The sequence below is a fragment of the Mytilus edulis genome, chromosome 3 (genome assembly GCF_963676685.1).
Source record: "Mytilus edulis chromosome 3, xbMytEdul2.2, whole genome shotgun sequence".
Lineage (NCBI taxonomy): Eukaryota > Metazoa > Mollusca > Bivalvia > Mytilida > Mytilidae > Mytilus > Mytilus edulis.
The window spans coordinates 33,179,083-33,196,200 of NC_092346.1; the positions used below are offsets into that span (position 1 = coordinate 33,179,083).

At 30.1% G+C, this 17,118-nt stretch overlaps 1 protein-coding gene across 9 annotated transcripts in view; it reads left to right on the top strand.

Annotated features, from left to right (window-relative positions):
- LOC139516275 (neuronal PAS domain-containing protein 3-like) overlaps nt 1-8,757 on the top strand; it is a 94,537-nt gene extending 85,780 nt beyond the window's left edge. For 8 of the 9 annotated variants that reach the window (XM_071306277.1, XM_071306278.1, XM_071306275.1 and 5 more), the window contains one exon: nt 1,118-8,757. In XM_071306277.1, the coding sequence (XP_071162378.1) occupies nt 1,118-3,125 (2,008 nt within the window). In that variant the 3' untranslated portion in view covers nt 3,126-8,757. The remainder of the gene's footprint in view (nt 1-1,117) is intronic. The other variant, XR_011662935.1, reaches the window with a different exon arrangement.
- The last annotated feature ends 8,361 nt before the right edge of the window (nt 8,758-17,118 follow it).

The window sequence follows — 17,118 nt, forward strand, 5'->3', positions numbered from 1 at the left end:
AAGCTGCGCCCTGCGGAGCACCTGGTTTTCTATGAAATTATACTTGTATCTCTGTAGATACTAGATTTCATAATTTGGCGAAGTCTGCATACAAAAGCTTATTGAACATTTTTAATGGACACTTTAACAGTGTCAATAAACCCAAGAAAGTCACAGGAATTTAATATACCCAATGAATGATAATAAATTGGTAGCAAGTCATAAAGGCATATTTTAAAAACTGCATCAAGAGAATTTACGATATTTGTGCCTGAAGTAAACATTTTATACAAAATTTTATAGAAAGTGAAAGATTTTATGATAATATCTAGGTTAATTATATGCAAATATATTCCTAATAGAAGGTCTGTTAAATCTATTTCAAGTGTCAAAGAGCGTTGTCTTAAACATTAATAAACAAAACAGATTTTGCAGGTACAATGTGGTGAGAGAGCTTAAAATGTCATTAAGTTGAAAAAAGTTTTGGGTTGGAATATTTGCTAATATAAATTAGTGCATTTTCATCAATCATTGCAATTTGCACTTCTGACTTTAATGGTATGAAGTATAGTGATTAGCCCACATAAATAAAAAAAGTTAATTCTTTATTTGGCATGTGTTTTAACTGCAGAAAACCTATTTACTCCAACATGCTCTTCTAGAACTGATCAGTTTCTTAAGGAAGAGGTATGATAGAATATCAATTCTAATATTTAAATAATTATTACCAGATTTCAAAATTAGTCTATTTTTGCAGTTTTTATTAGTTTGAAGGCACCAATACTTATAGTTCTGACAGAACTACTGTACTGGAGCCTTACAGACTAAAAACATCAAAAGTATGTTATTTGGAAGAAAAAAGTAAAATCACAAAATACTGAACTCCTAGGAAAATTCCAAAAATGGAAAGTCTGTTATCAAATAGCAAAATCAAAGGATAAAACACATCAAACGAATGGACAACAACTGTCATATTCCTGACTTGGTACAGGTATTTTCAAATGTAGAAAATGGTTAATTGAACCTGGTTTTATAGATTATATTGACTTTTTTATGTTTTGAATTCAGTACTCCAAACAAATTTCTGTACTTTCTTTACCTTTATGTTTTTGCTCAAATGATTTATTCTGTTTTTCAGTGAAGAAGAGGGTGTTCGAGTATTAATGGAGGAGGATAAAGAATGTCTAAGCTGTACAGGAGTAATGGAAATAATATCCAGTAAACCTGTCAAGGTCAAAGATTCTTCAAAGGGAGATAATCCCGATCACCATAGTGACAATGGATATCACAGTAGTTATAGCCCTTATTCTAGTATCAATCCCAGTCCTTTGTCAGAAAGTTCAATGAGTCATAAACAATTTGAATCTGATGATTGTGGTGGAGGCGATACAAACGATGACTTTCCCATGAGTGTTGTTCAGGAATGTGCTAGTTCGTTAGACCCAGATGGCGCTGATGATGAGGAAATGATAAAATTCATTGAAAGTTTGGATAGTGAAAGTGACATGGCCAAAAATATTCAACAGTTAGCTGATAATGTACAGTGGAATAGGGGACATTCTTCGCAGATGGCTTCCTCAAAAAAGAGATCTCTTCAAAGAATTAAATCCTGTCCACAAGTTTTGTCTCTACTTCCGATAAACGATAGTGACGTAGACGATCAACCAATTCAATTCACCTGTAGACCATCAGGCACTGCGTTTTTTCAAGACCCTGCGAATCAATTCGAGAGTAGCAATAACCTTGGCAATAACTTTGAAATTCCAAAACCAGGACTTTTAAACATTCAAATTGGCTCATTTAATGATGGCAACCTTGGCGGCTCGTCAACTTTAACTGAAGCATTACCAAAAGAGATCTCAGACTTCTGCATGCAATATGCTGAATCAATGTCCGACATTCAGTCACAAGATGTCATGATGCAGTACGGACATGACAGTTTATTTCCAGACTTGGAGGGTCTACACGATCATTCTGGTAAAATGGGTTGTCAATCAATGAATGGTAGTGGCATTGCTTCACCTGGTAGTCAGCATTCCTATGGAAGTCCACAACCACTTCAAAATAATACACAAACAGTGATACCTAATTCACAAACTGTCATACAGAATTCACAAACAGTGATTCAGAATTCACAAACAGTTATTCCTAATTCACAAATAGTGATGATGAATGGACAAACAGTGATGCCCAGTACTCAAATCGTAATATCTAATACACAGACATTAATGCCGAATACCCAACCAGTTCTGATCTCCCAATCTATGCTTCAGAATCCAAATTCAGTACTAAATACACAGTCAGTTTTACTGAACTCACAACCAGTGTTGTCAAATACATCACCACCGATGTTCCCAACTAGTCCACAATATTTCGCTCGTAATTCAGACACTCCAAACTCGTATCTTTCAGGCTCAAGCGTTATGAGCCCGCCTCAAAGCTATTCAAATCTGAATAGTCCAATGTCAGTCGAATCAAACATTTCTAGCCCACAGGGGGACTTTTCGAACATACAAAGTCCAAATCCGCAAGCACATGCTTGTACAATTGGCCTTAATAACTTGACAATGAATTCTGTCCGATCTCCATCGCATAATTACATGCCCCGTGTGAATCCTTCTCAAAACCAACAGAATTTTGTGGGCCATAGAATGAATGGCAATATGGATAGAAATATGTTGGCGAAAATGAATAGTGGAAATAATATGTCTCAAGGAAATATTGGGAATCACATAGTGAACAATCATGTGAAAACAAATGGCCATTCTTTGCTTCATAATGGCGCCAGTCAACAGGTGTTGTCTAGAATGGCGCCACCTCCAAATCAGCAGAGCTATCAGCAAAATAAATCACAAATTAATACTACTCAGATGGCTAGTGGCAGAAGTAGTAGTACTTGTGTTGCACCTAATTTTGCTGCTAATAATCCTTCAAAGGGTTTACGTAACGTTAAGTCAATGTCTGAACTTGAAAAAATGCTTAGAGGTTATTCTCCACCATTTTTACAGGACAAACAATCTGGTTCTGCAGAATCCAGTTGTACACTCCTACAGCAGATGTTAACTGGAAAGTTATCAGGGGAAAAATACATTGCAATGGAAAAACAAAGACAATTAAACGGTGTGATTAGAACTTCCCATAAATGAAGTGAAATAATGAAAACTTAAATGTAAATACACATATCATATAGATATATTTATATACACATTATATTCATATACATGAAATGTTTATCATATGTATGTATACCCATATAAAACCATTCCATATTCTGAAATTATTTTATTAATTTGTTCATATTTTTTCTATATTGTTTGATAAGCTTCAGGGAATTATGATATGGTTATCTGGTCAAATTCTGATGTTATGTATAAGAAATATTACCGACCTTTGTAAGACCCTTATGGATAGTCAAGGTCGCCAAAAAAACATTGTCATAGGAATTTTTCATAGATTTGAATTTTTATTTGAGGAAATATCTGCAATAGTAAAAATATAATTTTCTCTAACTTTATTTCCAAGGGCAGATAATAAAATACTCCCTTTGGTCTGGAGATCCAAAGGGAGTAAATTTAAATTATCTTCCCTGATAACATTTTTGAAAATGAAGTTAGCAGACTTGTTTGTCTACAGCACCTTTGCATTATGTTTAGCAGAGTGGCACATTTCATATTAAAGGGAGAAAACCATATCATCTCATTTAAAAATAAAAACCATGAGAAAACAAATTTTATTCTATTTGATTAAAAATGTTTCTGTGGATGCATATGAATACAAAATAAATATTTCCCAGACACGTATTATTTGTAAAATGTTAACATGTATGTAAATGTATCTGTTCTCAGTTCAACTTTTTTTAATTTTCCAAAGACTTTAAAATTAAAAATTGTAAGATCTTTTTCAAGTTACAGAAAGAGTTTTTATGTATTAAGAAAACATTCAAAATACAGAAATATTGTAAAATGCATGATTTCATTACTGATAACTGTTAGTTACCATGGTTACATTTGTTTGTTATTCCTTTTGTTTAATTGAATTCTATATTTTGGTTAAATAAACAAAAAAATTATCAATCAGTGAAATTTAAAGTGAGTTGTCTTCTTATGTTACAAAAGCATGGTAAATCTGGTCACAACTAAACCTTGCTATATTTGTAACTTATGTAGACTGACCAACTGCTCTTTTTACCATAAATCTTCCATGCAATATTTCTCATAAGTCATGAAAATATCAGTATAAATTACGAATTTATGATCAATTTAAATCGTAAGATTTTTTGTTAAAAAGGTATCAGAGCATAAAAATTGATCAGGAAATTAACCTTTCTAAACTGAAAACCTGTTTAATCTGAAAAAAAATCTTAAGTGCTGATGGGGTTCAATTTAAATGTGTTTTAGATCCATATTAAATTATCTTTTACACTATAGAAACATGTGTGTCCCACTAACCTCTTGCAAGTCATTTTTGGTGAACACTGTAATGCATTTATATTGCTGTTACAACTAAAAATAGAAATGATATACATTTATATTAATTGTTATGCCTTTTACATCTAAATTTGAAAGTGAATCATGTTGTTAGAAAATACACAAACCTTGAAAATTTTGATATAAATTTATGTTGTTGATATCATCTGCCAGACAGGCCATATTTGTTTCCAAAAATTGTTTAAATACATGTATACATGTAACTCTATATGAATAAAAATTGTGTCTGAACATTTTTCAAACATTTTGTGCTATCAAAGTGGATAAATATTTTATTTGATAATAATTTTTTTGCACATTTGGGAGCATACTCAATTGAACATAGAGTGGGGTGCTCATTTTCGCCATAACGTTCCATGTTTTCTGTAGTTCAGGTTTTTATTTTTTTAAGTATACTGATATATGACGATAACATCAAAAACAAAATATTATTAGTTTGAAAATGTGTTTCTTTGAAAAAAAATCATCTGAAAAGTTAGATAAAGGCTATTTGAAATTTCCTGATGTTTTGTCAATGGGAGACACATATTAGCTGTTTTTACACATCTATTTAAAACCAAATAACTGCAGTTTTAAACAATTTTTATCAAATCAATTTCATTATAGATGAATAGCAGACATTTCAAAGGTGAAAAGAACTGTTATTTAGGGCAATTGGTCAAAGAACTACTAAGAAATACTTCTTTGAAATAATTTTTCATTCAGAAAATTGGCTAAAAATCGTTGTCTGTTTTTCGGTCCTTTGCGGTAAGTGCTGAAATTTTGTCTAAGTTTAAAAAATAATCATATTTGTTATAACAATATAATTTACCAGCATATTTCTTCCATTTCACCCATCCTTTGAAGTTTTTACACCTCAAAATCATAAAACAGCGTAATTGTGTCCCCCGCTAATATGGGCGCCCCACTCTATATAAATGCAGTTTTGTTCCCAAAAAAATCACTGCAATATTCGTTTAAAATATGATACTTTCTTCATAGGAGTTCAGTTTTTTCATGATTATAAAATTTATTTTGAAATAGGCCTGTTGTAAACTTTGCAGTAATGTCTCATTTCAAATCTGCTGATCCAAAATTTATACACAGTACATTGAAAATACAATGTAACTTTAACTATTCTCTTTCATATTGAATATCATAAAGTTAATGTCTGTATTAAATATATAGGAAGTAGATTTTATCATGAACTGTCATGATATCAAAAGCATTTTTATGCCAATCAAAAATCTAAGACGACTGCTATCTTAACATAAATACTTAAAGAAATTTTTGAGTAGTTTGTCTGTTTGTAACATTTTACTGTGCAATGGTATGTCATATAACACATACTGGTTTAACACAGACTCCATTCCTCAATGTACATTACATGCATTATTTTTCTGTGAACCTAATATATTTCATTTTTTTTTTTGTGTAAGAACTATAGCAGAATTATTTTTTTTGATTGTATGAAAGAGGGCATAAAATTCACTATTTTGATGCTTAATCTGCATAGATAGTAACATTCTTCACAGCCTTGAATATAACTTTAGTCTCATTTCCTCTGAAGCTCGTTTTTTTTCAGCTAAAAGAATGGCATTTTTTCATATTGATATTGATTCAAGTAATGTAATGATCTTGCCTGGAACATGATATATATTTTGCTTTGTTTTAACTTTGACTGTGATATTGTTTATTGAAGTTGTATATATATTTTTAACGTTTCATTCATTGGCTATTTCTAGGACATGTTAGTACTATTTACATTCTATATTTGATATGTTTTCCAAGAATTGACAAGTGCTTTTCCTAGAACAAGAGAGATAATTATTTTTCAAATGAGCAATCATTTTTCGTAAATTGTTGAAACTATCTCCTAACTGAATTTTCTTTATTTTTATGCCCCATCTTCAATAGTAGAGGGACATTATGTTCTCTGGTCTGTGGGTCCTTTCATTCATTTGTTCGTTCGTCAGTCCGTTTGTTTGTTCATCCTGCTTCAGGTTAATGTTTTTGGTCAAGGTAGTTTTTGATAAAGTTGAAGTTCAATTAACTTGAAACTTTGTACACATGTTCCCTATGATAATCTTTCTAATTGTAATGCCAAATTGAGATTTCCCCCCATTTTAATGGTCCACTAAACATAGAAAATGATAGTTGGAGTTGGGCAACCGTGTACTGGGGACACATTCTTGTTGACCTGTATTTTTGAGAGGACACATTAGGGATAAACATTTTGGTGAAAAATCATCAAAGGCTATTCCTCCCCTGTAGTACTATTCTTGTAAAAATTTGTTCATTCAGTTCAATTTATTATAGGGTTCACTGATGTGTTAATAGAGAGTAAAGAATCACTGTTATTTTTTTACTTCATCAACTTAAAAGGGGACATAATTCTATCTGTCAGAATAATCATATAAATGTTATATAGAGGTTTCCTCCATTTGGATAGTTCAGTTTTATGGTACAAATTTTTCAGTCATAAAGTTGAACAGCTGCTATATTGCTCTGTCATTTTTTTTCTGATTTTCGTTCATCAATTATTAAACAGGTTTTTTTTCCCTTTATTTATTCAAAGTTGATCATTATTTTTTATCAGTTAGATTGTATCTGAAGATAAAGCAACTATCTAAATTTGGTTTATATTAATCGTCTTAATATCAAGGTGTGATCACATTTTGGAATAGACATTCTTTGAATATAGTTAAGCATTAAAATATACTATATAAGTATACAAATCTGCTCACTTTTTGTCATTTTAGTTCACATATATACATTAATGTGAGCAATTGTCATTTTATGATGACTTCTTTATCCTAAAATAAACTTCTTTTAAGAAAGGTAATCTCAGTTGTGAAATTGAAAGAATTTGTTGGTATAATAAAGAAGAGAAATCTTGTCTATTTGTAAACAATTTTCATACATGTACATATGAAACTAAATGCTTACATGTAATGTTGGCAACAATCAGTTATTTATCACATAATTCTAAATACTAATATTTCTGAAGCTTTCTTTAATTTTCTCTTTTACAGCAGTAAAAGGAGTTTTCATAGTTGAGTTTCACCTTTGCATGTTTTCCATATGACTTCCTGTCTTCGGTTATCACTAAAAGGATCACATGGTAGTTATTTCGTTTTGTAGGTATCAGCTGATTTGATGTAAAAAGCAAACTTTGTCCTCTGTACATGTTTTCAATTTAGACTCAAAAAGTTTGCACATTAAAATAGTTAAAATACCAATATGTGAACATCATTCATGCTAATGGTCTTTATTCGCAATATACTCTTTGCAATAGATGTTTTGACATTTACGTATGAATACAAAGCTGAAAAGTATGCACGAATTTTAAACCATGGATAAGAAATCAGTTATATGAAGGTGATTTATAATAAATCTTCTGTCCATGACATTGATTTCAATAATTTTGATTTTATGGTGGTAACCATTGCTTTCATGAAATTATAACACATTTGTGTCTTGTTCGATACTTATTAATATATTTATCAAGGATTGAAATTTGTAGGCATAATAGATTTTTCACCATTAAGAATACAAGACCAGAAGGTTGAAGGTAACTTTATTACTGAAAATTCAGAAATTAGTGTGTACAATTATTATTTGATTTTTGGAGAAAAGACGAAAATGGGAAATAAATTATTGTGGTTTCTCTAAAATCTGCATACAGTTTTATGTATCAGAATTGGAGTTCTAATTATTGCAATACTCAACCAGTCACGTTTTCTGCATAACCAAATTTTAACTCTTAATGATTTCTGAATTAAAAGTATTATTGTACTTAATTCCCAAAAAGATATATTATTTGTACCCTAAGAGTGCATGGTCATGATTTACCTTGTAGGATAAATATTTACTTTATTTAAATTCCAATTGCTGCTGATCATGCCGACAAGCTGCTTCTACTAAAACATTTTCATAATTTTGTTTACACATCAAAACCTTTATTTGCATATTATAATGATCATTATGTCTCTCATTTTTATTTTTACATGAATTGCTGTGTACTTCTGAATGATGAACATGGTATATTTGTTAATTTTGTTATTTAAAGTTATATTCACAATAAATAAAAAATACCACCAAGATCTGCAAACCCAAAACCATTTGTAAAAAGATATATCTTCATATTTAACTACATATTTGTTAATTAGATATAATAATTTTTATGTCAGATCACTAAAGTATTATGTTGACATTATGATACTTCCATGGTCAGAATATTGTATATTTTAAACCACCTTGTTATGTGTGATAATGAATCATTTAATGATATTAAAAAGATCAAAAGTTAGTTTTGTTTTTTTAAGAAAAGAGAGGTGAAAGCCAAACAAAAAAAGATAATCTGCAACAGTTTACAAAAAACAATATACAGAAAAGTGAAAGTCTTAGACACATGAACCCATCCAAAAACTGTAAGACTGGGTGATCTCATGTTGGATTAAAATCGCTGTCAAATTTCATTGCTGAATGATGGCTTATTGCTTGCCTTTAAGTGGGAAATATCCAATGCACTTTGAAGCCAAGAGGAAATTAACAATTAAACAACAAGAAAAATATGCAAAGCAGGTTAACTGGAAGTAAGGACAGGGAAATTGGAATGCCACTACTAAAGAAGGGGTATCTAAGACAGAGTTCAAAATTTGATCTTGAAAACAATCCATATATGTGACCTTTGTGACCTTTGTAACTGAAATAATTTGCTTAAGAAAAGGAAATGCTTGCTGTTAGTTTTATTGTATTTTGACAGTTTGTTTAAAATATTCTTGATAATGTAACGGAAAATGTCATCAATAAGACGGCAAGTGTTGTTAAATTTATCAATTTATAAGGTCCTTACTGAGTTTTGTCATAATTTGTGATGAGTTACAGTACAAGAACAAGTCTGCTATTACAGGGGCACATTTGGTGCTTTTTGGAGTATATTTATGTGTCGATAAACTTGATTGCGGAAACATATATTCTTGTTGTCAAGAAGAAAATGTATAGACTAATTCATTTTATCACACCGTTAGTGAGTATAAATAACATATTTGCTTTTCTGAATACCTACTCGGTTTTTGAGTACACTAAGCGTTAAAGTTACATTCTTGAAAATATCAAGATGCCAGTAATGGTAAAAGAAACTCTGAAATAACACAAAATACACACATGAATGATTGCAACTCATTTGCTCTATATTCGATCAATTTCATTTTCTGAATGGATCAATATGTTAGATAAAGAAAAGCTATCTGAATGTCATTGATGTTTTCAATCCTCATAATAATAAATACATGTATTACTGTACGTGACTGAACATTTTACAAACATCTAAGAGCTATCAAAGTGGATAAATTTTTTTCTAATTAAATATTCTTTATTCAATTTTTTTATTGTACAATTTTGGTGTTACGAAAATTCGATTTTTTTACCCACAGTAATTAATTATGTCATTGGTCAGTTGCTGTTCGAATTAGGCTATATTTTAACATACAATCAGTTTCATGCTTATTTTGGAATATGCTCAGTTGAACATCTATGTGATAAATGAATCTCTGTTCCCAATAAAATTGATGCAATTTTCGTTCAAGATTTGATATTTTCCTCATAGGAGTTTTGTTTAAATGATTTGAAATTCATTATGAAAAGGGCGGATGAAAACTTTGCAATATTCTCTTGTTTTAAAACTGTTTAGCCTAATTTGTGCATAATACATTGAAAATACTATGTTAATTTAACTACACTGCTTCAAATTGAATACCATAAAAATAATGTGTCTGTATTAAATACATTCAAAGTTGATTTTATCATGAACCTTCTTGGTATTTTTATGCCAACTTGAAACTAAAATCTAAGACGGCTGCTATTTTAACATAAATTTCAAAAAAACTTTTTGAGTAGTTTGTCTGTTTTGTAACATTTTACTGATCAACAGACTCCATTCCTTAATGTACAGTACATGTATTTATTCTGGAAACCTATTATATTTCAAGTTATCTTGTGTTAGAATTATAGCCGAAATTATTTTTTGATTGTATGAAAGAGAGCATAACATCCATTATTTCGATGCTGAACCTGCATAAAAAGTAACATTTTTCACAGCCTTGAATACATCATTAAGTTTATAATAAATTTGTTACATCTAAAACTCTTTTAATTCCGATAAAAGAATGACATTTTTTCATACTGATATTGATTCAAGTAATGTAATGATCTTGCCTGGAACATGATATATTTTTTGCTTTGTTTTAATTTTGACTGTGATATTGTTAATGGAAAGTTATATACATATTTTAAAAGTTTTATGCATTAGCTGTTTTCTTAGACATGTTATTATTATTTACATTCTATATTTCATATGCCCATCAAGAATCAGCAAGTGCTTTTCCTAGAACAGGGTATGTGTTGAATTATTTCTAAAAAGGGCAAATATGTTTTTAAACTATCTTTTCACTGAATTTTCCTTTTTTTTCTCTTTTTTTTTTGGGTGGGGATATGCATAAGTGAACAAAATTCATATTAAGAACTATTCTCGCTAAATGTTTTTATTAGTTGAAAATGAGTTTGATCTATTATTAGGTGTACCTATGTGATAAAAGCAGGTAACAAAACATTGTCCAAATATGAGGGGACCCAATGCTTTCAGTCAGAATAAAAAATGCTTTTGTACTGTAAATTCAGAAACTAATCAGTGCATTTATGAGTGCCATTTCAACATTAATGACCAAAATTCGGGAATTATTATTGCAATTACAGGGAAAAAACATAAAAACTTTTGTGTCCAATTTCAGAATTCGAGATCTTATATTTGCATTATTCTCACAGTTGCAATATCAGCAATAATAAAATCCATGCATTTATTCCTGAATTTACAGAATTGTGATAATAAATAGTTATCCTTCTTTTGGATCTTTGGGGTTTTTTTTGGTACAACTCTCTCAGACAAAAAGTAAAAATCTGCTGTTCTGCTCTGTCAATTTTTGTCGGTTTTCAATGCATCCATAATCAATTTTTCTTTCGCTTTATTTATGGAAAGTTGATCCTTGTTTTGAAAATTAAGTAGCTCTCTGAATTTGGTTTCCATTAATTGTCTTAATGTCTAGGTGTGATCACATTATTGAATTTACATTCTATTTGTATAGCTGAACATTTATATATACTATATGCACATACATACCTGCTCATCTTTTTGTCATTTTAGTTTATATATATATATACATTTATGTGAGCAATTGTCATTTTATGATGACTTCTCTGTCCTCAAATAAACTTCTTTTATTAAAGGCAATCTCAGTTGTGAAATTGAAAGAATTCATTAGTATAATAAAGAAGAGAAATCTTGTCTATTTGTAAAAAAATAATCATACATGTACATATTAAACTAAATGCTTACATGTAATGTTGACAAAACTCAATTATTTATCACATAATTTTATATCATTTTTCTGAAGCTTTCTTTAATTTTCTTTTTCACAGCAGTAATAGGAGTTTTCATAGTTGAGTTTCATCTAATGCATGTTTTTTCTATATGTCTCCCTGTCTTTTGTAATCATTGAAATAATCCAATGGGAGTTATTTCGTTTTGTAGGAATCAGCTGATTTGATATGAAAGCCAAACCAATTCCTGCATACATCATTGTACATGTATTAAATCTAGGCTCAAAATATTTGTGCATTAAAATCGTGAAAATACTAATAGGTGATTTTTTTTCACGCTAATGGTATCGTCGGACCAAAACACGTTACAGAAAAGGAAATTGTATACTTGTGTTTATATTCGCAATATACTCTTTGCAATAGATGTTTTTACTTATACATATGAATGCAAAGCTGAAAAGTATGCATTATTGTAAGGCATTGTTTAGGTTATCAGTTAATTATATGAAAGTGATTTGTAACAAATCCTCGGTCCATGATATTAATTTCAATTATTTCATTTTTTTTGCTTTCATGCAATTAAAACGCATTTGTGACTTGCTAAAACTTATCAATTAACCAAACAAGTGTTGAAATTTGCAGGCATGAAAGATAATACACCCTTTAGACAATAGGACCATTACCTATTACAGTTTGAGAGTAACTTCGTTACTGAAAAAAACTGAAATTATTGTGTGCATTAATTTTTCGATTTTGAAGAAGAGAATTATTGCGGTTTTCTCCAAAATCTTCATACAGTTTTATGTATCAGAATTGGAGTTCATAACATTGCAAAACTCATCCAGTCACATTATTTTCGTTACAAAAAAACCATTCAGCTGTTTTCTGCTCTTTGGTTGGGTTGTTGTCTCGTTGATGCCTTCCCCATTTTCATCAATTTTTATCTTATTAATTTATAAATTAACAGTATCAGTGTACTTAGAATTCAAAAACGTATATTAATAGTGCATGGTAATGATTTACCTTATAGGATAAATATTTACTTTATGCAAATTTCTGTTGCTGCTGATCATGCTGACAATACTTAGCTGCTTCTACCAAAACATTTTCATAATTTTGTTTACATATCAAAACCTTCATTTGCACATTATAATGATCATTTGTCTCTCATTTGTATTTTAACATGAAGTGCTGTGTATTAAATATAATAATTTTTATGTCAGATCAGTTAAGTAGTATTTTGACAATATGCTACTTCCATGATCAGAATATTGTATATTTTAAACCATCTTGTTATATGTGATAATGAATCTTTTAATGATATTGAAAAGATCAAAAGTTAGTTTTGTTTATTTGAAATAGAGAAGTGAAAGCAATATCGAATAAAAACAAAAGACAATCAACAGTATACAAAACACAAAGTAGAAAAACAAAAGACTGAGCGACATGAACCACTCTATATACTGTGGGTGGAAATTAAAAGACTTACCGATATGAACCACTCTAAAAACTGTGGGTGGAAATTAAAAGACTTACCGATATGAACCACTCTAAAAACTGTGGGTGGAAATTAAAAGACTTACCGATATGAACCACTCTAAAAACTGTGGGTGGAAATTAAAAGACTTACCGATATGAACCACTCTAAAAACTGTGGGTGGAAATTAAAAGACTTACCGATATGAACCACTCTAAAACTGTAGGTATAAAGTAAAAGACTTAGCGACATACACCCATCCAAAAATGTTAGTGATCTCAGATTGAGTTAAGATTGCAGACTTTTATTTTGGCTAATGATTGATTATTGTTTTCTAAAATCAATTGGGATACATTCCATGCTTTTTGAAGCCAAGAGAAATTATCAGTTAAACAATAAGAAGAATATGCAAAGTGGGTCAACTGGTATAAAGGGCATGGAAATTGGACTGCCACTACCAAATAAGGGTATCTAGGAAACATCTCGAAATTTTGTCTAGCAAACAGTTCACATATGTGACTAAATGTGATTTCGACCGTGTTTGTGGTTAACTGGTCATGTTCAATATACCAATAATATAAAATGCAATGGTAAATTTCCAAAAGACATCAGCAGGAGAAGCATGACCCTTTACATTTCAGTTGTGTAAATATAAGTAAAAATGAACAAGAGGACAATTGTTTGTTTACCCAGGCCCACATCCGTTTTGTTCAAATTTTAACAACCATTCAGCCAGGATTTATGTAGTAAGATATATAGTAAGACCAATCTACAAATCCTTTCATTCAGCATTTGAAGATTTTTTTATACCACCTTAATGATCACAATACTCGTACCACATCTCCTTATCCTTATATTGAGACATTGATAAAAGTATTTCTAATTGTCATCTTTCACCGAAATAGTTCGTAGTTGTAAGTAAGAACATTGAATATAGATAAAATCTTAATCGTATGGACACAGACATCAATAGAATTATCCAAATATTTTGCTTCTGTTAATTTTTTGATCCGTGATCCTTAGCGTTTCTCTGTAGTTGTAACTGGCTTTCAAACTTTGGGTTTTTGGAATTTTAATTTAAATCCAAAAAAGCAATTACAAGTTTTAATTAGTAAATGGCATTTTTAAAAGCAAACTTGAATAATGTCACTGAGAAATTCCTATCCGATTCTTTTACTAATCTATAGAAAATCTGCATAAATCGATTGCAATTTATTAAGTTTTAGAATTTGGATTTGCCCATTCCAATGCTAGTTAAATATCAAAAATAAGATGTGGTATGATTGCCAACGGCATAACTCTCCACAAGAGACTAAAATGACACAGAAATCAACAACTATAGGTCACCGTACGGCCTTCAACAATGAGCAATGCCCATACTGCATAGTTAGCTATAAAAAGCCCCGAAATGATAATGAAAACAATTCAAACGAAAAAACTAACGGTTTTATTTGATGTAAAAAATGAACTAAGAGTAAATGGTATAATTTAAATACTAAATCTGTCGTATTGTTTAGATTGGTAAACATAATATAATTGCAGCAAAATATACCCAACTTACATTTTACTTATTTTACGCTCAATTGTATTCTGAGCTGACTTCTGAAACACTCGGCGAATTAAAACTCCACCAGCAGTGTCATCGACCCAGTGGTTGTAAATAAACTCATCATAGAAACCAGGATTGAAATTTTATTTTTACGCCAGACGCACGTTTCGTCTACAAACGACTCATTAGTGATGCTCGAATCAAGATATGTTAAAAGGCAAAATAAAGTACGAAATTGAAGAGCATTGAGGACCAAAAATTTCTAAAAGTTTTGGCAAATACAGCTAAGGTAATCTATTCCTGAGGTAGAAAAGCCCTAGAATTTAAAAAATTCAAAGTTTTGTTAACAGTAGATTTATAATAAGGAACATATAAATGATAACTCAAGTCAACACATAAGTGCTGACTACTAGGCTTGTGATACCCTCGGGAAATTAAAACTCCACCAGCAGTGGCATCGAACCACTGGTTGTAAATAAACTCATCATAGATACTAGGATTGAAGTTTTATATTTACGCCAGACGCGCGTTTCGTCTACAATAGACTCATCAGAGATGCTCGAATGAAAAAATGTAAAAAGGCCAATTAAAGCATTTTTCCATGACGTAAATTATTTAATTCTTACGAGTAGTATAACAAAATCAGAGGTCTTTATCTTAATTTGACTGAAATATCATTGACACTCATTGAATACTTTTCCCATTTGAGGTAAAGGTTATATATACTAGTATCAAAATGTCTAACTAATATGTTCAATTAAAAATATGTATATATATAATGTGTAGTTCAAATGCAATTTGTAAACTGAATTGTATAGAATTATTAAATTATAGAAAAAGTTATATACTCGTAGTTATGAACTCTAGCAGCTTACATGGTAAAATATAAATGAGTCGTTTTTATTATTCTCGTGTCAATGAATAAATGATTGTGGATGCAAACCAATTATTGTATATTATAAAATCTTGAACACAATTCAAATAAATTCAATGTTTTTATATACATAATTATATGGACAAATTTAATGTAATAACACCCAACTGCTCAATCATATTTGGAGTATGAACAATAATTTTCCCTCTAGTTAAATAGACTCGCCAAGAAAATTGTGTCCGAAGGGCCAAATGATAGTACTACTTTTGGTATCTGTCATTCGACTGACATCGGCGAACTCAGTTAGTGTCCGATTTGATTTACACACAAAAGTGTTATATTGTAAGAAATATATGGTCAAATTGTTTTTAAAATTAATTGAATTCTATGAAAATTATTCCATTTACTTTATTTTGCCTGTATGAAAAACTAAGTGGACGCATACACAATGTCATGTGATATACCTGTTGTAAAAACTACGACTATCCAAGAATTTCCTACCGTTGGCATTTTTTTGGGAAATTATCATGTGCCTGGTATTCCTATCTTATTCATCTCTTATTAAAGTTTTAAAATTATCAACTTTTAAATTCAAATTCCATATTTTGTATCAAGTTATGAAGTTGGTGCACAAAGCGTGTTTATTTTATTTTTGAATAAACGCGCTTGAAACACTTTAACTTATAACACGTGACAGGGTTGATCTTTGTTAGTCAAATGACGTAATCGAATGATACTGCAAAAAGGGGTGTATTCACATGTAATCAGTTGTTGGTAAGTGTATTTTCAACACTTCATTTATATAGGAAATGTCATCAACTTACCACTTTTTATTAATAGTTTGTTTATAATTTTACAATATTATCGATCATAAATCCTAATTTTGTATTCTACTTCCCTCTTTAGGGTGTCGTTTATCTGTTAAGACTAAACATACTCCTGACCAGTGGTAATAAGGACGAATGTTGATCTAAATGCAATAATACAACATCTCAGAGTTTTTTTGCCAACCTAAAACATATAAACAGTATCATGACGGAAGGATTGAGTTAGTATCAACTGGAACATATATATTGTTAGATGAACTATAATATGCAGGGTTAAACATATTCAAAATAAAAATAAATACAAATTTAAGTTGCGATATAAAGTGAACAAGGAAAACAAACGCATTATTTTTTTTACAATTTGCTATTTATTTTCCATAAGTATATTATGTTGTAATTAAACAATTTTGTCGTCCAATACCGATATGCATAGATAGTCATGCATTCTAAAATCTCATTTTATTTTTTTATAACGATACATCCGCTTTATCGTATACAATATTTATTTATTCATAGTTTTAACCTTTATTTCATTTATTCTTTTTTCATAAACAGATGTGCTGACATAT